General features: G+C 34.5%; 1 protein-coding gene across 1 annotated transcript in view; it reads left to right on the top strand.

The window, feature by feature from the left end:
* The window catches only part of COG5 (component of oligomeric golgi complex 5), a 284,211-nt gene that overhangs the window by 147,448 nt on the left and 110,353 nt on the right, over positions 1-26,410 (top strand). Inside the window, exons 8-10 of the mRNA XM_029233621.1 lie at positions 4,979-5,144; positions 11,986-12,098; positions 12,352-12,429. Of these exons, the coding sequence (XP_029089454.1) occupies positions 4,979-5,144; positions 11,986-12,098; positions 12,352-12,429 (357 nt within the window). The remainder of the gene's footprint in view (positions 1-4,978; positions 5,145-11,985; positions 12,099-12,351; positions 12,430-26,410) is intronic.

The following is a 26,410-nucleotide window of genomic DNA, read 5'->3' on the forward strand; positions in this document are numbered from 1 at the left end:
GCGGCTGGGCCTGTGAGCCATGGCCGCTGAGCCTGCGCGTCCGGAGCCTGTGCTCCACAACAGGAGAGGCCACAACAGTGAGAGGCCCGCGTACAGCAAAAAAAAAAAAAAAAAAAAAAGGCAATAAAATGTAGAAGGACTAGAAAGGAAAAAAATAAAGATTATTCAGAGATAACATGATCTTATGTATAGCAAATCCAAAACAATCTACAAATAAAGTAATTAATGACTGAGTTTTGAAAGTTTGGTAAAATTCCATTTAGAAAAATCAGTGGTGTTTTTAATATAATAGCAACAGATAAACAAAAATTTTAAATTACTATTTATAATATCAAAAAACATCAAATGTGTAGGAATAGTAAAAATCAAAGATATGTAAAATCCCTTTACAGAAACTATAATAATATTAAGAGGAATTAAAGGAGACCTGAATAAATGAAGAGAGATAATATATTCATGGATTGGAGAGCTCAATATTACAGAGATTTCCATTTTTTCTAATTTTATCTGTAGACTTAGTGCAAACCCATAGTTCCACAGGCCTTTTTGTTTTAAATGGAAATTGTCAAGCCTGTTATAAAATTTATATGGATGTACCATGAACCAAGAGTAGCCTATATCAAATTGATAAGAACAGAGGCAGAGGACTATCAAAACTTACTTTAAGGCTACAATAATTTACATAGGTGAATTAGTGTAAGGACAGAGAAATGGCACAGAATTGATGGTCCAGAAACAAAAACACATAAATGGAAACTTGACTTATTGCAGAGGTAACCCTTGAGATTGAGGAGAGAAAGATTATCATTTGCTTCTTTGTTTTCTCAAATAAATTGTGCTGGGTCAATCGGATATTCATACAGAAAAACACTCATCTTGGCTCTTGTCTCACATTATGCAGAAGCTAATTCCAGTTGGATTGTATATCTAAATGTGAAGGGTAAACCGATAGAGGTTCTGGAGGATAACTTCATGAAAGAAAGATATTTTCATGATTGAAAGACATCTTCATGAATGTGGGATGGGACAAAAAATTTTTTTCAAACAGGATACTGAAAGTGCTAACCATGGAGAATAAGGTCAATAAAATGGCCTGCATTCAAATTAGGAACTTCTCTGCCTTAAAAGACTTCTTAAGAGTGGGAGAACATATTTGCAGTATATACAGTCATCAAAGTGATTATACCCAGAATATATGAACAACTTGTACAAATATGTAAAGGACAAAAAAAAAAGAGAGAAAAATAGACAAGAGAGATGAATATGCACTTCACAAAAGAATATATCCAAATGGGTAGTTAACAAGCAAAAAGGGATAACTCCTTAGCCATCATGGAAATGTAAATTAAAACAATAGTGCTCACTCAAAAGTACAGATAAAATGAAAGAGTATGATAATTCTAAATTTTGGCAGGATTGGGGAGCACGTATTTCTGGTCAGGGTATAAGTTGGTACAATCACTTTGGAAAATTGGCCGTATCTACAAATACTAAGCATACAAATACCATATGATCCAGCAATTCTACTCTTAGCCAACAGAAGTGCATATACATACGTTCACTAAAAGCTGTGCGCTAGAATGTTCATGGTGGCATTATTTAAAATACCTGAAAAATGGAAATAATGCAAATGTATGTTAACAGAAGGATGGATACATAAACCAAAGTAAATTTCCACTCTGGAATACTCCACAGTGGTGAAAACGACACCTGCTACATACAACAACATGGATGAATTTTACAAATAAGATATTGACTAAAAGGAGCCAGACACAAAATAATACTTTATGGTTCTATTTATGTAAAATTCAAAAACAGGTAAAACTAAAGAATGGTGTTAGAAATTATGATAGTGATAATATTTGGAAAGATGCAGTTGGGGAAGCCACAAAAGATTCAGAGGTTCTGCTAATATTTGGTTTTGTGGTCTAGGTGGTAGTTACAGAGGTTTGTTCACTTTGTGATATTTCATAAAGCTATGCCTACATAATGTGCATATTCCTCTGTATGTTAAAGAATTTAATTTAAAATTATCATTTTTGTAGTTTCCCAACTAAAAAATGATAAGTTTATATTAAACTATGAATATAAATAACTGGCATTAATAGAAAAAGTGGTCATGTTAATTAGAAAGCTTAAAATTACATCTAGAATTTTTATAAGTAGTTTAAATTATAGTTATTATAAATATTATGTTAGATTTTTTTTATTGAAGTATAGTTGACTTGTAATATTATGTTTCAGGTGTACAACATAATGTTTTGACAATCAGATACATTACTAAATGATCATCACAATAGGTCTTGTTACCATCTCTCACCATGCAAAGTTATTACTGTATTATCGACTATATTTCCTATGGTATACATTGCATCCTTGTGACTTACTTATTTTGTGAGTGGAATTTTGTAACTCTTTATCCCTTTCACCTATTTCACCCAACCGCTCAATCCCACTCCCCTCTGGCAACCACCAGTTTGCTCTGTGAGTCTGTCTTTTGTTTGGCTTGTTCATTTGTTTTGTTTTTTAGATGCCACATATACATGAGATCATACAGTTTTTGTCTTTTTCTCTCTTGACTTATTTCACTCAGCATAAACCCTCTGGGTCCATCCATGTTGTCACAAATGGCAATATTTCATTCTTTTTTATGGTTGAGTAATGTTCCATTGTATATACCACATTTTTTTTATCCATTAATCTATTGATGACACTTAGGTTGCTTCCATATCTTGTGTGTTGTAAATAATGCTTCACTGAACATAGGGGCACATATATCTTTTTGAATTAGTATTTTTGTACTCTTTGGGTAAATACCCAGAAGTGGAATTGCTGGATTGTATGGTATTATTTTTAATTTTTTGAGAAACCTCCATAGTGTTTTGCACAGTAGCTGTACCAATTTACATTCACACCAACAGTGCATGAGGGTTCCCTTTTTTCATATCCTTGCCAACACTTATTTGTTGTCTTTTTGATGATAGCCATTCTGATATTGGATGCTTCTTTAATAATGCACTGTACATGTTACTGTTTTGAAAGTTTTTGGTAGTCAATAATTTTTGGAGTAGAAACATACAAAGCTGCTCCATTTTAGCTAGATCTTTCAAGTAAAACATGACTTTAAGTGTTTTCAGTTAACATACAACTTCCAGCGTACATTCACTGTAAGCTATTGAAGTTACAGAATTATTGTTAAGTTACTGAAACCCTGTATGTTGAGAACCTGTGCTTTTCAGATCCTTTGAGGATAATAAAGGCAATAAATAAAATTTTACACTCTGTGTCTATATTCTAGTATTATAAGGTGAAGATATTATTTGAAATTGCTTAGGTAATGCTTTCTTAGATTATATAGACATTTGAATAGTGATAGGGGAAATTTCTTTATAGCTGCCTAATTTTGATTTTTGATATCTACTAAAAAGTGAAAAAAAAAATCACTATGAATGGAGTGGAACTAACAACAACCAAAGTGCTATACCCCATATTTTCAGTTAATAATTTTGTATGAAATAGTTTATTTTCTCCCCTTTTCTTTGTTACTACATTGATACAGAATTGACAGTATATATTAGAATAGAATTCTATTATAATCATACAAGTTAAAATTTTTTCATTAAAACATATTTTAATATGAAACAATGTTCATTTGCTTCTCTTTCTTGTTTAATATTAAAAATGTCTAAAATGGGTATCAGTATTCACCAACCATGTTTCCTGATATCGTCTTTAAGTTGATTCTGCTCTGCCTCTGTGTGTGTGTGTGTGTGTGTGTGTGTGTGTGTGTGTATCTGAGGCATGTACTGTTACTAACACCAATAGATTTCAGAAATAATATTTTGTGTTGTTTATAAACTTAACAGTCAAGAAAATGTTAATGAAATAATCTAACTTTTTAACTATGTACCTTTAATAACAGACACTGAATCATAAATGAAAGAGGAATTTCAGCTATTTGGGCCTGGACATATATGTTGGTGTACAAGATCTGCCTTGTTAATTCAGTCATTTACTTAGTGACACATCCAGCAACCTATTTATATCACTATGGACTTAATCTACTCATAGATGATATTTCTACTCCCCACCTCATTGCTTACCTCTCTCTGCTTCAGTCACTCTGCTCCAGCCACCATTATGACCTAATTGCTGTTTTCACTAGCTACCAAGCACATTACTACCTCTGCACTTTCACTGATACCTCTGCCCAGATCTGTATTTCCCCGTACCCTCCATAGATTTCATTATATGTAGGTCTCCGTTTAAATAACACCCTGAGATGCGTTCTCTGACTCTTCCCTCCATAATAATCCACATCATTCTCTGTTCTTATTCCCTTCCTCCTCCTTTATAGCATTTACACTACCTGATATTCTCTTACATTTACCTTTTATACATTTCTTAGTAAATACAAGATCCATGCGGGCAGAGACTCAATTGGTTTTATTTACTACTGTATTTCCAGCACATAGAAGCAAGATAGACCCATAGTAAGCACTCTATAGATATTTGTAGTTTCAGTGAATGAAGGAAGGAAGGAAATATAATGAATAATAGTATCAGTCTGCATAGCTCAGCCGTTAGTTGACTCTGCAGAATTCATTTATTTATTCTCTAAACAAATACAGGGTTGTTGTTAGTTCCAGCATGGCTCTCTTCGTAGGGATTGGGAGTAAATTTTAAGTAAGCCCTAATAATATAACAGATTTTTAATTTTGTTATTATCCTTTAAAGGAGGAGGGAAAGGGAAAGGGAGGAAAGCATACACATGGTATTTAACTTTGTCTTTTAGGAAATAAATAATGACTAAAAATGATATTTGTTCCAAATGCATTGTCTTTGTTCTTGTCTGTAATAATTTTAAAATATTGTAGTAACTGCTCAAGTACCACTTAAAGTTGTAGAGTTATGTTGTTTGTGTTTATTTTCCTATTTATATCTATTCCCAACTCACCCCACCACCACCTTTTTAAAGAATCCAACCCAGGTCGGAACAGCTCTTCAGGTTTTCCATAATCTTGGAACTTTGAAGGATACTATTACCAGTGTCGTGGATGGATATTGTGCTGCTATAGAAGAAAATATCCACAGTGCATTAGACATCAAAGTTTTGACTCAGCCTTCCCAGTCAGCTGTGAGAGGTATGGATGTGGTTTATCTTTAGCTTCTTTATTTATTTATAACTGAAAAGTCCTTTGAATAGTATGTGAAGCATTCAAGTTTCAAAGTAATCTAATGACTCATTTTTTAGTAGACAGAAAATGAGAGAAGAAATTATGTTTTAGAATTTATTTATAACTTTTTTTTGTCTAATCAGTGAGTTGAACTGGCCAATTGGTATATTCAGAACTTCTAGATAAAATCTGTAAACTATGGCTTCATTTAGTTCAGAGGAAACAGATGCAAGAAAAAAAAAAGGAACATATTTTTCTTTCTGAAATCCTTATCCTCACATGTACTTCTTATTGAGACAGAAAATATATTTTAAGGAAATACAGTCTCTACTTTATCTTTCTGGGCTTTTGTATAACTCTCATACTCAGGAGCAGTAATGGGTAAATGTGGAGACAGAAGTTGATAAAAGCTTTGGGAACATTACAACTATAGCACAATCTAAAGAAAACCAGAAACAGGTAGATTCAAGGTAGCAGTCCCAACCCTTTTCCTGCCAAAAGATACCCGATGATGACATTCACATACATAACACACTTCATAGACACGAAAGACTACGTGTTCTGTGTACCTCTCATTTTTCTAAGCAACACCAACTCTGCATTTCTCTCCTTAAAATCTTTCCTCTCTCCTGTTAATACGGATGGACTGTACTTGCTCCTAGCAGAGACCAAGTACTCTGCTTTTGCATTAGATCCCATCACTCAAAGGCGTTGCTTTCACAGATCCCCTCTCTCTACCACATCATCAGTTTTTCCTTTATTATGTCTCTTTCCCATCACATACAATCGTGCTATCGTATCTTCTTCTGCTTAAAGACAAACAAATCTATCTTGACTCAATTTCTTCCTTCAGTTTTACCACCTTATTTTATTTAGACTATAGAAAAATTACCCAAAGTGTTGTCTATACTGCTTGCCTCCAGTTTTTCTCTTCTTATTTTTCTATTGAACAAGATACTCTAATACCATCGAGTTGTCCTTAAGAACAAATAATACATGTAAAATTAATAACAGTTCTTGATATAGGGCTAATACTAAAAAATATTTGCAGTCATTATTATTTTTATGTTTGCTATATAAACATAACCTTAAATAACACAGAATATATGTCCCTCATAAATAATTTGCACGAGATAAAAAGAGATAAAAGAATCTTAGATCTTAAAGGAATTTTTAAAGGTTAACCCTAGCCTCTGAATAGGTCTGTATTAAGACCATCCCAGAAGGAGAGCTTTGGAAAGAAATTGCCAGAGGAGATTTTACTCTCAGCTTTTCCCAGCAATTATTCTCAAAAAGTTTGATCTAATGTTTAAATTTCCAGAGGCAGTTTAATCTCATTCCCTCTTGTGTTGTCAAGAATAGGAAAAAAATGAAAGCAATTATTCACATCCTGTCAGTGCTAATGTATGCTCCCTTTTTCTGAAAGAATAAAGAGTTTAAAAGCCTTATTATCATCTGTTGAGGAGTGGATACCATGATTTAATGTAGAAACCCTACTCTTTATTATTTTTTAAAAGAATAATCATTGCTATTTTTATTTTTTAAAATGTTACATTGGCAGGATTAATGTTAATTGCCTGATCTTGTTGGTTATATTGAGATAATGTAGTAGAATGTCATTTTTGTTGGAAATACACATTAAAGCCTTCAGGGGTGATGGGGCCTCATGTCAGTAACTTATTCCCAAATGATTCAGGGAAAAATATTTTTTACTATACTTCAAAATTTTCTATACGTGTAAGATTGTTTCAAAACTTACAAAATAAATAACATTATTATAATTATATGGGAACACGTTACCCAAAATGTATCTAAAAGTTTATAAATCACTAAGGAAAATATAAATAACTCAATTGAAAAAAATAGATAAAGGATATGAATAGGCAGATCACAGAAGAACATATCCAGTAAACATGAAAAGATGTTCCGCCTCTTTTTAGAGGATATAAACTAGTTATTAGGGAAAAACAAATGATGCAAGATCCTATTTATCAGTCGTGAGACTGGCAAAATCTAAATCTAAAACAGAACTAAATGTTGGATGAGGGCAGAAACTCTTATACTCTGACTGTAGGAGAATAAAATGTTTCAAACATTTTATTCAGTTTTATCAAACTGCTCACTGAGATTAAAAATGGGTTTACCTTATAATCTTATAATTTCTCTTTTAAGAGTAAACCCTAGAGAAACTCTGGCACATATGTATAAGAATTTTTATTACTATTATATAATAGGTAAACACTGAAAACAGTCTTTCCTTCATTGGAAAAATGAATAAACTTGCTTATTTGTTAAGTAGACTACTATACAATATTTAAATTTATAAATTTTATCAGTGTAGATAATTCTCAGCTCCCTTACATGAAAAAGCAAGTTGCAAAAAGATACAGTATGATATTGTATTTAAAGCCTGAGAACATGACAGATGGTGCTATGTATTGCTTTACATATATGCAGATGTAATGAATGTATAAATATATGCCTTCCAATAATAATCATTAATTTCAAAATAACATGAGCTCTGGGGAGAGAGCAAGGAAAATGAGACCAGGAACGAAGAGGTATATTTAGGGACCTTCACTTTATTCATTCATCCTTTTTAAAAATTTTATTTTTTAAGACTGTTTTTTAGAGTATTTTTACGTTCACAGCACAATTAAGAGGAAGGTACTGAGATTTCCCATATACCCTCACCCCCACGCGTGCACAGCCTCTCTCATGATCAGCATCCCCCAGCAGAGTAATACATTTGTTACAGTTGGTGAACCTGCATTGACATGTCATAACCACCCAAAGTCCATAGCTTACAGTAGGGTTACTCTTAGGTTTCTGCATCTATGAGTTTGGAAGAATTTATAATGAATGACGTATTTCCATCATTATAATATCAAACAATATTTTCATGGCCCTAAAAATCCTCTATGCTTCGCTTATTCATCTCCACACTCCCAGCCCTGTCAACCACTGATCTTTTTATTGTCTCCATAGTTTTACCTTTTTCAGAATGTTATGTAGTTGGAATTCTACATCATGTAGCCTTTGCAGATTGGCTTCTTTCACTTAGTAATAAGCATTTAAGTTTCCTCCATTTCTTTTTTTTTTTTTGCGATACGCGGGCCTCTCACTGCTGTGGCCTCTCCCGTTGTGGAGCACAGGCTCCGGACGCGCAGGCTCAGCGGCCATGGCTCACGGGCCTAGCCACTCCGCGGCATGTGGGATCTTCCCGGACCGGGGCATGAACCCGTGTCCCCTGCATCGGCAGGTGGACTCCCAGCCACTGCGCCACCAGGGAAGCCCTCCTCCATTTCTTTTCATGGCTTGATAGCTCTTTTTTTTTTTCAGTATTGAATAATATTCCATTGTATGGATGTACTACAGTTCATTTATCCATCCACCTAGTGAAACATCCTGGTTGCTTTTAAGTTTAGGCAATTATGAACAAAAGCTGCTGTAAACATCTTTGTGCAGGTTTTTGTGTGGACATAAGTTTTCAGCTCCTTGGGGTAAATACCAAAGAGCACAATTGCTGCATTGTACGGTAAGAATATGCTTAGTATTGTGAGAAACCACCAAACTGTCTTCCAAACTAGCTTGACCATTTTGTGTTCATGCCGTCAGTGAATGAGGGTTTCTGTTGCTCCCTATCCTCACCAGCATTTGGTGTAATCACTGTTCCAGATTTTGGCCATCTAATAGATATGTTATGGTATCTCAGTGTTGTTTTAATTTTCATTTCCCTGATGCTGTATGATATGGATCATCTTCTCGTATGCTTATTTGCCATCTGTACATCTTCTTTGGTGAGGGAGGTGTCTGTTAAGGTATTTGGCCCATTTTTTAATTGGGGGTGTTTCTTACTGTTGTAAGAATTTTTATTTTGGGTAGCAGTTTTTTCAGATGTGTCTTTTGCAAATATCTTTTTTTCCAACTCTAAGGATTGTCTTCTAATTCTCTTATTTGTCTCTTCCAGAATAGAAGTTTTTAATTTTAATGAGGTCCAGCTTATCAATTATTTCTTTCATAGAACATGTCTTTGGTATTGTATCTAAAAAGTCATTGCCATACCCAGAGTCATCTGGGTCTTCTCCTTTGTTATCTCCTATGAGTGTTACAGTTTTGCACTTTACTTTTAGGTCTGTGATCCATTTTGAGTTAATTTTGGTGAAATATGTGAGGTCTATGTCTAGATTCATTGTTTTGCATGTGGTTATTGAGTTATTCCAACATGATTTGCTGAAGGTTCTACCTTTGCCGAATTTATTGCCTTTGCTCCTTTTTCAAAGATAATTTGACTATATTTATGTGGGTGTATTTCTGAGCTCCCTATTCTGTTCCATTTATCTGTCTTTTTTGCTAATACCACATTGTCTTGATCACTGTAGCTTTATAGAATGTCTTGAAGTTGGCTAGTCAGTCTTCCAACTTTATTCTTTTTTGTCAATATTGTATTGGCTCTTCTGGTTCTTTTGCCTCTCGATATAAACTTTAGAATCCGTTTGTTGATATCCAAAAAATAACTTTCTACAATTTGGATTTGGATTGCCTTGAATCTATAGATCAAATTGGGAAGAACTGACATCTTGACAATATTGATTGTTCCATCAATGAACATGGACTATTTCTCTATATACTTAGTTCCTCTTCGATTTTGTTCATCAGAGTTCTGTAGCTTTCCTCGTAAAGATTTTGTACCTATTTTGTTAGATTTATTTATACCTAAGTATTTCATTTGGCCGGGGGGGGTAACACATATGATATTTTGTTATCAAATTCAAATTCCACTTGTTCATTGTTGGTATATAGGAAAGCAATTGACTTATGTTCATTAACCTGGTATCTTACAACTTTGCTATAATCACTGATTAATTCCAGGACTTTTTTGATTGGTTCTTTCAGATTTTCTACACAGATGATTGTACCATCTGCAAACAAAGACAGTTTTATGTCTTACTTCCCAGTATACACCTTTCTTTCCTTTTCTTGCCTTACTGCATTAGCAAGGACTTCCAGTATAATGTTGAAAAGTGGTGGTGAAAGGGGACATTCTTGCCTTGTACCTGATCTTAATGGGAACATTTCTCATCATTAAGTATGATGTTAGCTGCAGGCTTCTTATAGATAGTCTTTATTAAATTGAGAAAATTCCCTTTATACTTAGTTTATTGAGAGTTTTTACCATTAATGGCTGTTGGATTTTGTCAACTATGATCAAATGTATTAATGTGATTCTTCTTTTTTTAGTCTGCTGATGTGATGGATTATGTAAACTGTTTTTTTTTTTAAATTTATTTAATTTTATTTTTGGCTGTGTTGGGTCCTCGTTGCTGCACGCAGGCTTTCTCTAGTTGCGGTGAGCAGGGGCTACTCTTTGTTGTGGTGTGCGGGCTTCTCATTGCGGTGGCTTCTCTTTGTTTTGGAGCACGGGCTCTAGGTGCGTGGGCTTCAGTAGTCATGGCATGAGGGCTCAGTAGTTGTGGTTCGCGGGCTCTAGAGCACAGGCTCAGTAGTTGTGGCGCACATGCTTAGTTGCTCCGCGGCATGTGAGATCTTCCTGGACCAGGGGTCGAACCCGTGTCCCCTGCATTGGCAGGCTGATTCTTAACTACTGCACCACCAGGGAAGCCCTGTAAACTGGTTTTTGAATGTTGAACCAGGCTTACATACCTGGGATAAATCCCATTTGATTATGGCATAAAATTCTTTTTATACATTTTTAGATTTTATTTGCTAATATTTTGTTGAGGCTTTTTACATCTGTGTTCATGAGGTAGTGGTCTCTAGTTTTATTTGCTTGTAATATCTTTATTATCTAGAATAACAATTCACCATCTTGTTATTTCTGTCGACTTTCGGAATGCTGCTTTCCTCAAACTTTGAACGCTTTTTTTGCTCTCTGGCCCAGTATGTACCAGGTTCACCTTCTATTTTTACCGCTCCAGGTATGGAATCACTTTTTTCTTCAGTAAGCCTTGGCTTCTTTTATTGGGGAATGGTGCATAGAGATTGAAATTTGGATATCAGGCATGCTCATTTCTATTAAGGAGTTGTCATCTCTCTGTCCTTTAGTGAACAGAATTGACAGATACCTCCAATTCCCATTACTCATTTGTATCTTCGTTCTGTTTATAGTGAGAACCTTCATTTGCACCATTCTAAAATAGACTTAGTTTCAATATTACTATCAAGCAACACATCTATTAAGTAAAATACAATATTTCTTTGTGATTCTTTTTGCCCCTAAAATATATCTTACTAAAGTCAGGATGCTGTAATTAAAAATTACTTGAATTAATTATTTTCCTGTGTGTGGTGGTTGTATTATTAATTTGAAGTACCATTAGTTTTATGTGTTACTGTATTTGTTTGTATTTAGTTTTAGAGTTTGCTTTTTTCATTCTTTTAAAATTTAAATTTATTTTGAAACATCAGCATATAAGACGTTTGTATGGTTCACAGATACTCACCGCTTTTATTCCTGTTCCTTTCACCTGCTACTACCTCCCACCTCTTCAACTCCTCCTTCTAGGAAACCTTTCTTATTAATTCCTGTTTTCTGTATTATCCTTCCTGGGCGTGTGTGTGTGTGTGTGTGTGTGTGTGTGTGTGTGTGTGTGTGTGTGGTCGTATTTTCCTTTCTTAAACACAAAAGGTTAAGATTCTTTTTTATGTCACTTATGAGAAATTATAATTTCTTCAAAAAGGAACTTCTCATCTTTTAGCCTGTATGTGCTTTTCATAATAACGTATCAGTACATTTTGTTATATTTGGAAATTTTTATTTTTCATGTTTTTCTCTTGCTCATACCAGGGGCACCTGGACGATCTACCATGCCAGCCCCAGGAAACACTGCAGCGTTTCGTGCTTCCCTTTGGACCAATATGGAGAAACTTGTGGATCATATTTTTACTGTTTGTGGCCAGGTAAATATTTGAGAGAGTGAAAATAACATTAATTATGGGTTAATTCCTGGTTATTCTAAATTGTGTGACCTTGGGCAGGTTTCTTAAAATCTCTGAGAGTTCAAAATACCTACATTAGCTAATTATAATATATGTAAGGGCTCTAGCAAAATGTCTTTTCCCTTCCCTTAATGTTTCTAATGCCTATGCTTAATACTTGTTTCATTTGAAAATACTCAGTTATATACATTCTCCCTCTCTTCCCCCTTTTTAGGTACAACATCTGCAAAAAATATTAGCCAAGAAGAGAGACCCTGTCTCTCACATTTGTTTCATTGAAGAAATAGTTAAGGTATGTTTAAATTAAAGTATTTTTATCTCTTTATAAAAGAATGCAGGAAGATAATGAGCCAGATTATTTGTGTTCCTGTCTGACAGAGAGGCTACATGTCAGATAGCTAAAGGGAAGTATATTTCTTGACAACCACAAATTTTCTTTGCATGTTTGTTTATTGAGTAGATGCTAGCTAATACTATTTATAGAATAATTCTCAAATGCATATAGTAATTTCCCATTTTTTAATAATATAAATGATTTATTGTAAAAGTTTTTTAAAGTCCCGATAGAGAATAAGATAAAAATGTTTGGTATATAAGAGATTTAATTAGTGGTTGTTATAATGCCTTATAAAGTCTTCTCTGAAGATGGTACAATCCATTCAGTTGTTAATTTTTCCTATAAAGCACTTTAATGTATTATTTTTTCATATTCTAAAGTCTCCCTTCTGTCATCTACCAATCTACTGGCCTCGTGGGCCACAAGAATTCCTTCCATGCATAGAAATCCCTGACTCTACATTTTATTCATTCATTTTGATATGTTTTTGATAGTGATGAATGGAATAACTAGATATTCTGTTCATTAAATCTTAACACCTAGTGCTCCAAAGAAAAAGATTCTCTAAGTTTCTGTCATCGTGGTGTAGGTAGTTTACTTTGTAGTTCAGAATTTTAAATATTTTATTTCCTGTGTTGGGGATCTCCAAAACCACCCCCAAATTTGGTGATTTGCTAGGAGGATTCATAGCACTCAGTACATAGTCCTGCTTGTGGCTGTGATATGTTATAGTAACAGTATATAAACCAAGTCAGAGAAAGACAAATACTGTGGAATCTAAAAAACAAATGAACAAACGTAACAAAATAGAAATTAAGTTACAGATACAGAGAACAAGCAGGTGGTTGCCAGAGGGGAGCCGGGAAGGGGAAATTGGATGAAGGCAGTCAGAAGGTGCAAACTTCCAGTTACAAGATAAATAAATACTAGGAATGTAATGTGTAGCATGATGAATATAATTAATTAATATAATTAAGACTGCTGTATGTTATATATGAAAGTTGTTGTGATATTGCTGCATTGGGCAAAGTTTCTACATAAAAACTCACATATCAGTTCTTGTCAACAGTTATTATACTGGATGAACACTGGGCGAGGTTTTAAATGCATGTGAATTATTTCTAACTAAAAAGGATTATGAGGAATAGGGATATATGCTTTCATTGTATTCGTCCTTTTCATTTACTTAAAAATATTTCTTATTTAATTAAAGCCAGAGAAGATTGCTCTTCCAAATATTCTTCTTACGTTTTTTAAGACAGTAGTCGTACACAATACACACATACATATTTACATTTATTATAAATTTTAATGTAACTTTACAGTTTAGTTGTTGTTTTTTCTTATAAGGTGATATTTATGAATAAAAATTTAGTCCCTCTTGGGATTCAGTATACTCATCTATATTCAGAATAGATCAATCTGTTTTGGAAAGTCCAGAATAACTTGTGACCTTGCAATTTTGGGAACTCTAGGACAAAAGAGAAGTAAAAATACTCTAAGGAAAATATGTCATAAATTGCAAAGATAGCACATAAAATTTACTATATTTGCTATAATTTCTTTAGTCTTTTCCTTCGTTAAAAAGCTGTAAACAGATATTTTTGCTAATTATATAACTACAATGTAAGAGTATTATTTAGTTAAAATAATTATCAGTGGCAGTAGAACCTTTATAAAAAGTATAGGATTTTTACAATGATTTGAGGCCCAAATAATAATCCTTAAAATCTTCATAAAATTTTAAACTTGAGTAGGTGATGGTATATATCTTGGGTCATTGAAGAGCAGTTTCTGAACCAAGATCTCTAAATCATTTTGTAATCTGTTTTTGAGGAAAATGTTATAAACAGAATGTTCTTACACTACTAGGTTTTTTTTGCAGCTTCAAGATTTTTAACGATATATCCTGGTATTGAAAGTTCTTTTTAATTTAGTGGTTTAGCCTTTTAAACCTCTGAATATATTTTTTAAAAATGAAAACAGTGTAAATAATTCAAGATGAAATGATTTAGAATTTATGTCATATGCTTTCTACAATATCTATGTAGAAATTAATGCTTTTTTCCTAGGAAGATAATTTCTAGCAAGTAATTTTTTTTTAGATTGCAATCTACCAGAACAGATTTTTTAAATTTATGTATTAAATTTTTTTTGTTGTTTTTTGCGGTATGCGGGCCTCTCACTGTTGTGGCCTCTCCCGTTGCGGAGCACAGGCTCCGGACACGCAGGCTCAGCGGCCATGGCTCACGGGCCCAGCCGCTTCGCGGCATGTGGGATCTTCCTGGACCGGGGCACGAACCCATATCCCCTGCATCGGCAGGCGGACTCTCAACCACTGTGCCACCAGGGAAGCCCCTGTATTAAATTTTTATAAGTTGTAGTCCACATTTTGAAATTCACTGAAAGCTAAATTAATAGATATTTTCTCTTTGGTTTATAATTTAAATATAAATGAAATTACACTATTAATTTCATGTCAAGTAGGAAAATTAAGAATTAATTTTCCAGGTTTCTTTGTTTTAAACCACTTGATTCTAATGCTTCTGTAATTAACTATAAAGTGTGATGGAATTTCCGTGTTTGACTTCTTGCCAACTTGTTTCTTTTCTACAAAAACAAAACAAAACTGTACTTTACATTTTCCTTTGTTAAGTAATTTCTGTAATTTATTCTTCTTTTGCTGTAGTTCAATACCTGTAGATTTCTTTAAAAAGTAATGATTTTTAATTTTTAGAACAGCTTTAGGTGTACAAAAAAATTGAGCAGAAAATACATCTGATACTTGCTAGGTTATCATAACATCTCTTGTGCATTATACAAAACTTATAAATGTACTACATAGTGAGCTAATCCTAATGTAAACTATGGACTTTAATTATTAATAATATATCAGTCATGGTTCATCAGTTGTAACAAATGTACTGTACCAATGCAAGATGCATAATGCATTATGCAAATACATAATTTCCTGCGTCCACCATTTATAGTATCATGCAAAAGAGGTTCAGTAGTTTTACTTCCTTAAAAATCTTCTGTGCTCCACCAGTTCATCCTTCTCCCACTTATCTCCTTAACCCCTGGCAACCACTGATCTTTTTACTGTCTTTAGAGTTTTGTCTTTTTCAGAATATCATGTAATTGGGATCATACAGTAGGTTGCCTTTTCATACTGGTTTCTCTCACTTAGTAATATGCATTTAAGGTTTCTTCGTGTCTTCATTGCTTCATTGCTCATTTTTTTAATCACTGACTGATATTTTACTCTGTGGATATACCTAGTTTGTTTTACCCATTCACCTATTGAAGGACGTGTTGTTGCTTCCATTTTTTGGCAATTATTATTTAAATTGTTACAAACATTCATGCACAGATTTTTGTGTGGATATAAATTTTCAGCTCATTTGAGTAAATACCAAGGCATGTGATTGCTGTATCTTATAGTTAGACTATGTTTAGCTTTGTAAGAAACCGCCAAATTGTCTTCCAGTGTGGCTGTATTATTTTGCATTCTCATTAGAAAGAAACAAAGTTCCTGTTGTTCCACATCCTTGTCAGCATTTGATATTGTCAATGTTTTGGATTTTAGCTATTCTCATAGGTATGTAGTGGTATCTCATTGATTTAATTTATATTTCCTTATGGATTTTTTTTAAAAAAATTATATTTATGGGAGAAACTTGATTAGTTAAGTTCCTAAGACTTTATCTGTAGGCAAATGAACTGCCTTGCCATGCTCATTATTTAAAATTTATCTGTTACAGTCAATTCAAGTGCTTAAAATATCTTAAAATATTCTAAGGTAATTTTTATAGGATTAAGTATAGTTTTTTTTAGCATTTGGACAGCCAAATAGTTTCAAGGTTACATTTCTGAATACCTCTTCAAATAGTGTTAAAGGCAGGACAGTACAGTGATTAAGAGCTGGGTCCTTGGGCCCTGGTATCAGACAGAGCTAAGATTTCCTACCTTGATTATGCAACCTTGGATAGGTCCTATAATCTTTAAGACCATCACATATCAAATGGAGGTGGTAATACTACCTATAAGCTGAGGTTTTCTGAAGGAAAATTAGATAATGTAGACTTAATTCAGAGATGGGCCCATTAATTTTCTATCATGATTATTATTTCAGTCTTTTTCTTTTAAACTTTGAAACTTTTATTTAGGGGTCATAAAGTTACCATGTGCATGGTAATAAAAAACCTTACTGTGTGAGAAGGTCAGTTTTTTTTTAAACAGTTCTAATAACATGATATGCATGTATATTCATGCTGAGAATTAGAAATTTAAGAAATCTTGTTTCCTTGAATAAGACAGTATCAAGGATTTACTCTGAATGTGTCATGATTATATGTCTCACTTTACTAAAGAATCATGGGTTTATGATCTAACATTTGGTAATTCTGTAGTCATAAAAACAGCGAGGATGGTTTTCCTTCATTCTGTTCTGTGAGGTCTTGTGAGAATTGTTAAATCATTTATATTCTTTTAGTAGGCAAAAAAATGGGTTTACTTTAAAAACGTTTAGTTTTGAGGTTAATATTGCCAAATCTGCCTTGCTGTTTGTTAAGATATCTGATTTCAGATGATAGAGAGAACTGTACATATTAGTATTCAGAGTCTAATCTTAGGTATGTACAAGAGGAGAAAAAAAACCTACATGATGATAGTTTCTGGAATGCTTTATTAGTTCAGGAGGTTTTGTAGTAGATGTTTATCATGTTATAAAGAATACATCATAGTGTAAAGAGGGCATAAATGCACTGAGTATAAAATAAAACTGGGCCAATTATATCAAGTATAATAAATCTTAAGAATACAGTGTTAATGTAAAGCCTTCTGAAAACTTTTCCTTAATTAAGATAACTAATGCTGCTTCTGCTTAATTTAATAAATGTTCTGGCTAACTTGTAAAATTAGCCTGTTATTTTCAGTTCATACTATAAAGTTGCAGACACCTTTATACCTATCATATTAATTCTTTATGGCATTTAAGTGTGGGATATACTTTTTTCCCCTTTTTATATTGTATTTCCAAAGATTACTTGAATGGATAAGTCTTCTCATTTTAAATTAGATTTCTAGACTGTTTATTAGACATGAGAAATTCAATTTTGACATCTTTTAAAACCTGTTAAAAGTTCTAGTATCACTATATAATCATCAATACTATATGTAACACTTTGAAAGTGAGTGTAGCAAATTATTGAGAAGTTATTCAGGATCCATACGGTGGAAAACAGGTTGTAGATTCTCATCTGCAGAATTAAGCCAGTTTAGCTATATGTGCGAGTGTAGATATGATACTTTCATTTTCTAAGCCAGCATTTTTTATCATTGAACAGAATCTTTTAATCATGTGTGTAGGATGCATTAGGCTATATTTGGAATGTGTTCAGCATTTTGTGCAGCTATAGTACTAACGAGGATTTTAACTATGAAAAAGAATGTTTTCTTTTGCCCTTTTAGATGTATCAGATGATTTAATTATAGCATTTAAGACTCAGAAAAAATTGTAGGGCACCCAAATTAGGAATCTTTTTAATATTATGAGAAAAATGTTGAACTCATTTATCAGTGGCATCGCAATTTGATTAAAAAATCAAGTGGCAGTTAGCCAGTTACATGTCTAAGTCAGGTATTGTCAATAAATTCTCTTACCTATAAAGGTTAGATTTTTGCTTTACTAGCATGGGGACCAGTTATTTTTAAAGGCCCTCTCCCTGCAGTAAAACAAATTTTAGATAAGTTAGAAAAGCATAATTTTTTTTTTTTTTTTGGCTGCTCTGGGTCTTTGTTGCTGCGCGCGGGCTTTTTCTAGTTGCAGCGAGCAGGAGCTACTCTTTGTTGCGGTGTGCAGGCTTGTCCTTGTGGTGGCTTCTCGTTGCGGAGCATGGGCTTTAGTAGTTGTGGCACGCGGGCTCAGTAGGTGTGGCTTGTGGGTTCTAGAGCTCAGGCTCAGTAGCTGTGGCACACGGGCTTTGTTGCTCTGTGGCATGTGGGATCTTCCTGGACCAGGGCTCAAACCCGTGTCCCCTGCATTGGCAGGCAGATTCTTAACCACTGCGCCACCAGGGAAGCCCCAAGAAAAGCATAATTTGTAATGCACTGTTGGCCCTGCAGAAAGTAAGAGAATCTCTGAGGGGCATATGTATATACGGATATACATAAGCAGATAAAGTAGTTGAAACTGTAGTGGAGATTTGTGAGCTCTAAGTCATTGCAAAAGCTGGAGTTGCCCTGCAGTCAAATGTCCATGTCAATGATGGGATCAGTTCACTAGGCTCTAGCAAGGTGGAACAATGAACCTGATAGTCTTGCATTAAGCTGAGACCTGTGACTGCGGCAGACATGGTCCTTGGTTGGTAACAGTACCTACTCTCACAAACAAATGCAGATCCCCTGAAGAGGAAAGCATTTCTAGTTTTAGCTATTAGGATTCTCCACATGTTAAGGTCAGCCAACTATGAGCTCACAGTTAAAAATCACCAGTCCTATAAATAAACTAGAAGCATGATTGAGAGTCAGCAGGAAAAATAAACACAATTCAAGACAGGTTTTAGACTCCGAAAGAACTTCTGAAGGACACTATGGACTTCAGATGTTAGAATTAACTGACAAAGAATCTAGAATACCTGTATATGTTTTCGAAATAAAGAATGGAATAAAAAATGAGAAATAAGTGACTTAAGAAATGATCAGGTAGGTTTAAAGAAGAACCAAATAGAACATTTAGAAATTAAAAATTAAATCATTGAAATAAAAAATTCAGCAGATAGGTTAAACAGATGTTACGTAAAACCAGGAAATGAATTAGCCTGGCAGTTAGAATTGATGTTATTATCTAGAACGCAGCATACAGACAAGAGTATGGAACAAATGAGAGGCTGAAAATTATGGAGGATTGAATGAGGCTTTAGTATGAGGCTAATTGGAAAAGGAAAGTCAGCAAACAAAAAAAGAAAAACCACATGATCATCTCAATTCATGCAGAAAAAGTATTTGACAGAATCCAACATCCATTTCTGATATGAATTCTCAGCGGAATAGAACTTTCTCAACCTGATAAAAGGCATTTAGGAACAATGAACAGGTAAAATCATATACAATGGTGAATACTGAATGTTTCCCCCTTAAAATTTGGGAGAGGACAAGGATTCTTTATGCTCTCACTACTTCTGTTCAGCATTTTCCTAGCTAGTGCAATGAACAAGAAAAAGAAATAAAAGGCTTCCAGTTTGGAAATGAAAAAGTAAAATGGTCTTTATATACAAATGATAAGATTATCCATGTTAAAAACTCGATGGAATCTACAAAAAGGCTACTAGAGCTCGTAAGTGATATGTTGCAAGATTACAGAATAGAAGGTCAATATACAAAAATCAGTCGTAGGGCTTCCCTGGTGGCGCAGTGGTTGAGAGTCCGCCTGCCGATAGAGGGGACACGGGTTCGTGCCCCGGTCCGGGAAGATCCCACGTGCTGCGGAGCGGTTGGGCCTGTGAGCCATGGCTGCTGAGACTGTGCGTCCGGAGCCTGTGCTCTGCAACGGGAGAGGCCACAACAGTGAGAGGCCCGCGTACTGCCAAAAAAAAAAAAAAAATCAGTTATACTTCTATATATTAGCAATGTACTATTGAGAATTGAAATTTAATAATTCCATATACAGTAACGTCAAAGAATATGAAATCTTAGGAGTAAATGTGTCAAAAGTTGAACATCTGGAAGCTGAAAATGCTAAATATTGCTGAGAGAAATTAAAGAAGACCTAAGGAAATAGAGATACCTTATTTATGTGTTGATAGATTTGCTGTTGTTAAGATGTCCCTTCTTCCTAAATTGACGTATAATCCCAACAGGTGTTTTGGAGTGATTGACAAGCTGATTCTAAAATTCAAACAGAAATACAAAGGACTTGGGATACCCAGCACAACTTGGAAAAAGAAAAACGAAATTGGAGGGCTAACAATACCTGTTAATTTCAAGACTTAACTACCATATTCAAGAAAATGTGGAATTGACATGAAGTTAGAGACATAGATCATTGATGCAGAATAGAGAGTCCAAAAATACACTGACACATATGTGGAAAATTGATTTTCAAAGACAGTTACAAAGGCAATTCTATCTTGACGCAATAGTCTTTTTAACAGGTAATACTGAAACATTTGGATATCCAGATGTAAAGCCTAAAATTCTAAAACTTATAGAAGAAAACAGAACAAACTTTGTGACTTAGGGGTAGAAAAAGATTTCTTAGATGCAACACCAAAAGCTCTGTCCATAAATTTAAAAAATTGATATTTTGGACTTACTCAAAATGAAGAATTTATGTTCTGCAGAATACTCCATTAAGAGAAAACAAGATAAGGAATAAACTGGGAGAAAATATTTGCAAATCACATATCTAATAAAGGACTTATGTCTGAAGAACTCTCAGAATTCAATAAGAAAACAAAGCCAGCTTAAAAAAATAGGCCAGGGCTTCCCTGGTAGAGCAGTGGTTGAGAGTCCACCTGCCGATGCAGGGGACACGGGTTCATGCCCTGGTCTGGGAAGATCCCACATGCCGCAGAGCGGCTGGGCCCGTGAGCCATGGCCGCTGAGCCTGCGCGTCCGGAGCCTGTGCTCCGCAATGGGAGAGGCCACAACAGTGAAAGGCCCGCGTATCACCAAAAAAAAAAAAAAAAAAAAAAAAAATAGGCCAAAGATTTGAATAGGCACTTTAGAGATAGATGTCAATTAAGCACATATCTAAAATTTAAAAGACCTGACCATACCAAGTGTTGGTGAGGATATGGAGCAACTGGAACTCTCATATACTGCTGAAGGGAAGTGTAAAATCTACAACCACTTTGGAAAACAGTTTGGCTGTTTCTTAAAGAGTTAAACATACATATATTATATGACCTAGCAATATACCCCTAGTAATTAATCCAAGAGAAATGAAAGAATATATCCATACAAAGACTTGTATACAAATGTCCATAGAGCTGTCTTCTCCCTGTGTCTTCACACCATCTTCCTTCTGTATGTGTCTGTGTTTCAGATTTCTTTTTCTTATAAGGACCTTCTAATGACCCCATTTTAATTTAATTACTTCTTTAAAGACCTATCTCAAAATATGGTCACATTTTCAAGTATGGGGGGGTTAGGACTTCAACATATGAATTGTGTCGGGTCAAAACTCAGCCTATAACAGTAATTTACATTGATGCCGATGAAAATGGAGAGAATTGCAGTGATTTGAGAATTACTCAGGAGATAAAACTGACAAATCTTAGTGATGGATTAAAAGTGGTGAGATGGAGGAGAAGGTATCAAGGACAATATCATTGGTTCAGGTTTGACAGGGTTCTGGTAGATAGGAGTAACTTCATTTGAGAGCATAAACCAAAGAGCACATTTAGGAGGGAAGATAAGCTCTGTATTCAGGTGCTCATGGGACATCCAAGTGAAGATGTCAGTTAGGCAGTTTAATATGGGAGTCTGGAGCTCAGAAGAGAGGCCTCTGCTAGAGACATAAATTTGGACGATATCGGCTCACATTGGCAATCAAAGCCATGGTAATGGGAAAGACCGGCTATAGAGAGAAAAGAAATCTACCTCAAAAATGCAACATATAAAACTCATGTAGAACTCTGGTTTCCAAAGTGTGTATACATTTTGACATGTAAGAAGATAGTTATAAATTTTGCCTGTCCTTTTTACAAGTTTTCTCCTTTAAACTATTTTCGTACATTTTATATTGCACATATTTTATGAATACAGTGGTATTTGTATATAATTTTAAACAAATAAGTAAACATATATTAGAATGTATATTTAAAAATATTTACATTCAGTGAGTTTGGGAAACATCGTAACAGAGGAGGCCACAAGGAGTATCTCAAGAGGAGGATGAAACCAAAGAGAATATGGTGAGGGAAGCCAGGGGAAAAGTTTGGAGGAGATCGTGGTTCATACTAAATCTAATTTGAGTGACAGTCTATTTAAAATACCAGTCCACCATGCGTTCTCAACAAGGGCAATATTGACCCCAAGAGGGAGAAAAAGTTCTGTTTTTTGGAGGGAGAGGGGAGGCACAAAAACATCTTATATATTACATTGGCTTGTGGTCTCCAGAGTTCAGTCCTACCATACAAAATCGTACTCCTTAGTATTTAGCATCTGTCATCAGGGAGAAACTAAGTTAAATTTAAATTAAGTGCAGTTATATTATAAAATTATATAATATGTATCATTACATATTATATGTATATAATTATTGTATATAATATGCTTATTATATGTATATAATAAGCATATTATGTAATTATTACATATTACATAATATAATATGTATATAATTAATTATTTAGTTTTCTTTTTGGAGGGGCAATATGAAAAGGAAGGTTGAGAACTCTATAGAAAGGGTTTTAAAACCCTTTAACACTGTAGTTTAACAGTGATCTCTAGGGAAAAGTGTGGTATAAGGGATTTGAGTTTGAAGAGAAGCTTTAAATTTTTACCATGTGTGTTTCAGTATTGAATTTTTTACATCAAGAATTTATTCGTGTCTTTAGAATTAAATTAGATTATCTTAATTACTCTTCCAAAAAATTAAAAAGAATAAAGGAAGCATCATGTTTAATCCTATCGCCCAGAAATAATTTCTTTTTTTAAAAATTAAGTTATTTATTTATTTATGTTTTAGCTACATTGGGTCTTCATTGCTACGTGAGGGCTTTCTCTAGTTGCAGTGAGTGGGGGCTACTCTTCGTTGCAGTGCGCGGGCTTCTCACTGCGGTGTCTTCTCTTGTTGCGTAGCATGGGCTCTAGGCATGCGGGCTTCAGTAGTTTTGGCTCACGGGCTCTAGAGCACAGGCTCAGTAGTTGTGGTGCGCGGGCTTAGTTGCTCTGCAGCATGTGGGATCTTCCCGGACCAGGGCTCGAACCCGTGTCCCCTGCCTTGGCAGGAGGATTCTTAACCACTGTGCCACCAGGGAAGCCCGAGATAACTTCTGTTAACATTTTGTATATGGTTTTTCTATAATATTTAGCTCTATGCATTTTAACAAGTCCTATCTGTTCTATCATCAAAAGGTATCTGAAATCTGACTACTTTTCACTTCCTCCCACTACCACCTTATCTAAGCCCCCATTTTTTAAAAAACAACAAGTAGATTGTACTGTAAATATTCCTTCATCTTTGAACAATATACATATAAAAGCCAACATTTTGATTTTAACTGAAGTTCTTCTGGCTTTTCATTTTGTTCTGTGATGTTCATCTTCAAGTCCCTTCTGAATTTCTGTACCTTCCTTCTTTTTTAATCAGACACAGCAAAATGGTTCTCCCTGAAGGCTATTTTCCAGTAAAGATAACTTTTTTCTTTGCTTTATATTTGCTTCCCCAGGAACCCTCTGCTTTTATCCAGAAGATGATTAAGAGCTAAGATAAAATTCACATCTGTTTGGTTTCTTTGATCAAGTCTGCAAGCTTTCTCATTCACAATGTGATCTCTCCACAGAGATCTCTGGCACAGACTTGTTGCTAAATCTTTTACTGCCTCTTCTGTTTTGATCGTAACTTAGTTATGTCTGGTTCCCTCTGACCTTGTCTCATTAAGTTCACTGTCTTATAAAATCTTTACCTGAACTGATCCTCACCTTCCCCTTCTGTATCAAAGATAGAGGTTGATTGTATCTTCTCTTTTCTCAGACTTACCCCTCTACTTTTGTTCACATTCTACATCTTATCCTTGTCTAGGACATTCTCTGCTTTCTCCAGTATCAACCTTTCCCAGTTGCTTCCTCCCAAGGATCTACCATCTAAAATCAAAACCAGAACAGAATCCTTGGTCCTGTATCTCCCTCAAAGTATTTCTACCCTTCATGCCCAGATTTCCATAAGGTACTTTGTGTCTCTACTTTCTTGTTTCAGTTTTGCTCCAAACCACTGAAATCAAGCTTCTGCTCCACTGAAACAGTTGTTACTAAAGGAATTTTAATGACCCAACTACCAAATCCTTCTACTCACTTCTAAGATTCTTTTACTTCACTCCTTAGAGGTAATAACTACTTCTAATACTGGTTTCCTCCTTCACAGATACTACATCTCTTCAGAATCCTTCACTGATTCCTCCTTCTCCACCTACCCTTCCTTTTAAAACGTTTTATTCATAAAATTTCACTCCTTCTCCACCTACCCTTCCTTTTAAAACATTTTATTCATAAAATTTCAAACAGAAGCCAACATACAGAACTAAAGTATAGGACAGTGATTCTCTGTGTATCCATTGTCCAGTTTCAGCAATCACTAACTTGTGACCAATCTTTTTTTTTTTTTAATAACTAACTCCACCACTTCTCTTTCTCCACTCTAAATTATTTCTTCCCCAACCTTTAAGAAGTGTTTTTCCCCTGGGCCCTATCCTCAACATTCTTTTCCTCTCATGCCACATGCAATCTATGGAAAAGCTCACACATGTTAATAGTTTCTACCACCTCCAAATGCTGATAACACCTAAGTCTCTTTCTCCAGCTTAGATCTTGTTCTTAAGCCAGAGATTTGTACATATTTAGTGGCCTAGATCGTCTTCTCTCAGATGCCCCACAGGTTCTAGAAGTGGTAGAGACTGGATCTGAACCTTAATATCCTACTTTCAGAGTTCCTCTTCTTAACCACCGCTCTTTTCCTATATTTAAATAGGAAAATATAATTATGGTGGGGAACATGGGATGCTATAGATGTATATAACAGAGTGCACCAAACCTGGGGGAACAAAGAGAAGAGACACCTAAACTGACTCTGATGAAGGTGCTGGATTAAAAGCTGGTAACTGGGAGAAACTACAGAAGAACCTTCAGCAACCTGAAGGAATTTGTGCTGGTTGGATCTTTGACCTCAGTGGTATGTAACAGGAGAAGTAGGCTGGGACAATCATGTCATATAAGGCTTTGTAAGTCAAGTTAAAGGGGACTAATACTTTAATATATCAGTCAAACAAACCTTAGATCAAATCCCAGCTCTACTACTTTCTGTACTACTGTACTACTTTCTGTGTAATTCTAAGCAAGTCACCTTTTCTCTTTGATCTTTGTTTTCACTCTAGAAAGGGACTAAAAATGTCATCTTATAAGATCATTCCACTCATTTTTTCAGTAAATATTTACTGTGTGCCTATTATGTCCTGGTCACATTCTTGATGTTGAAATTAGAGTGGTAAGAAAGACAAAATGGGACCACGGAGCTTACATTCTGGTGGTTGTTGTAGTGTTTAAATGAGATAACATTCAGTGGTGCCTGTTATATAATGGACATTCAGAAAATGTTAATTTCCTAGCCAACGTTCACATACATTCTAACGCATGGACACTTTGTCTGAGTTCTTCTCTGATTAAGTTAAAAGTACATACTTCTTGGCTTAGAAGTTTTGAGTGACTTGTCACTAAAAAGGAAGAAGTAGCCAGATTATCTGGGACCCTATGTTTTCTTTCAAAAGGTCATGTCTAGGAGTTAGAATTTTCTTGTTTACTTTGGCAATTCTAAAAAGCCTTGAAGAATTCCTGTTATTTCTAGAAATCTGTTTCAGTAATTCTGTGAATTACAAAGATGATTTGCATCAAAGGAATTTATGGTTAGTTGTAGGAATAGATAATGACACATCCAAAAGAAATAAAAGAAAAAGCCTCTAGAGAAGATAAAAGCTAACAAAAATCATCCACAGAACAAAGAAAACACAAAGAAAGCATAAAATGAGATGATAAAAGCAGAAACAACCTATTAATTAAACATATTTGGTTTATAATTTCTTATTAAAAGGTAAAACAGTGTTTAAAAATAGAATACTTTGTTTATAAGAGTCAAAAAACAGTGACATGACAAGAATAAAAATAAATAGACTGATAAACATTTCTCAAGTGAAAGCAATAGCGACAGTATTAATTTCAG

Source organism: Monodon monoceros, unplaced genomic scaffold (assembly GCF_005190385.1).
Source record: "Monodon monoceros isolate NGI ecotype Baffin Bay Population unplaced genomic scaffold, NGI_Narwhal_1 Super_Scaffold_2, whole genome shotgun sequence".
In the NCBI taxonomy this organism is placed as follows: Eukaryota; Metazoa; Chordata; class Mammalia; order Artiodactyla; family Monodontidae; genus Monodon; species Monodon monoceros.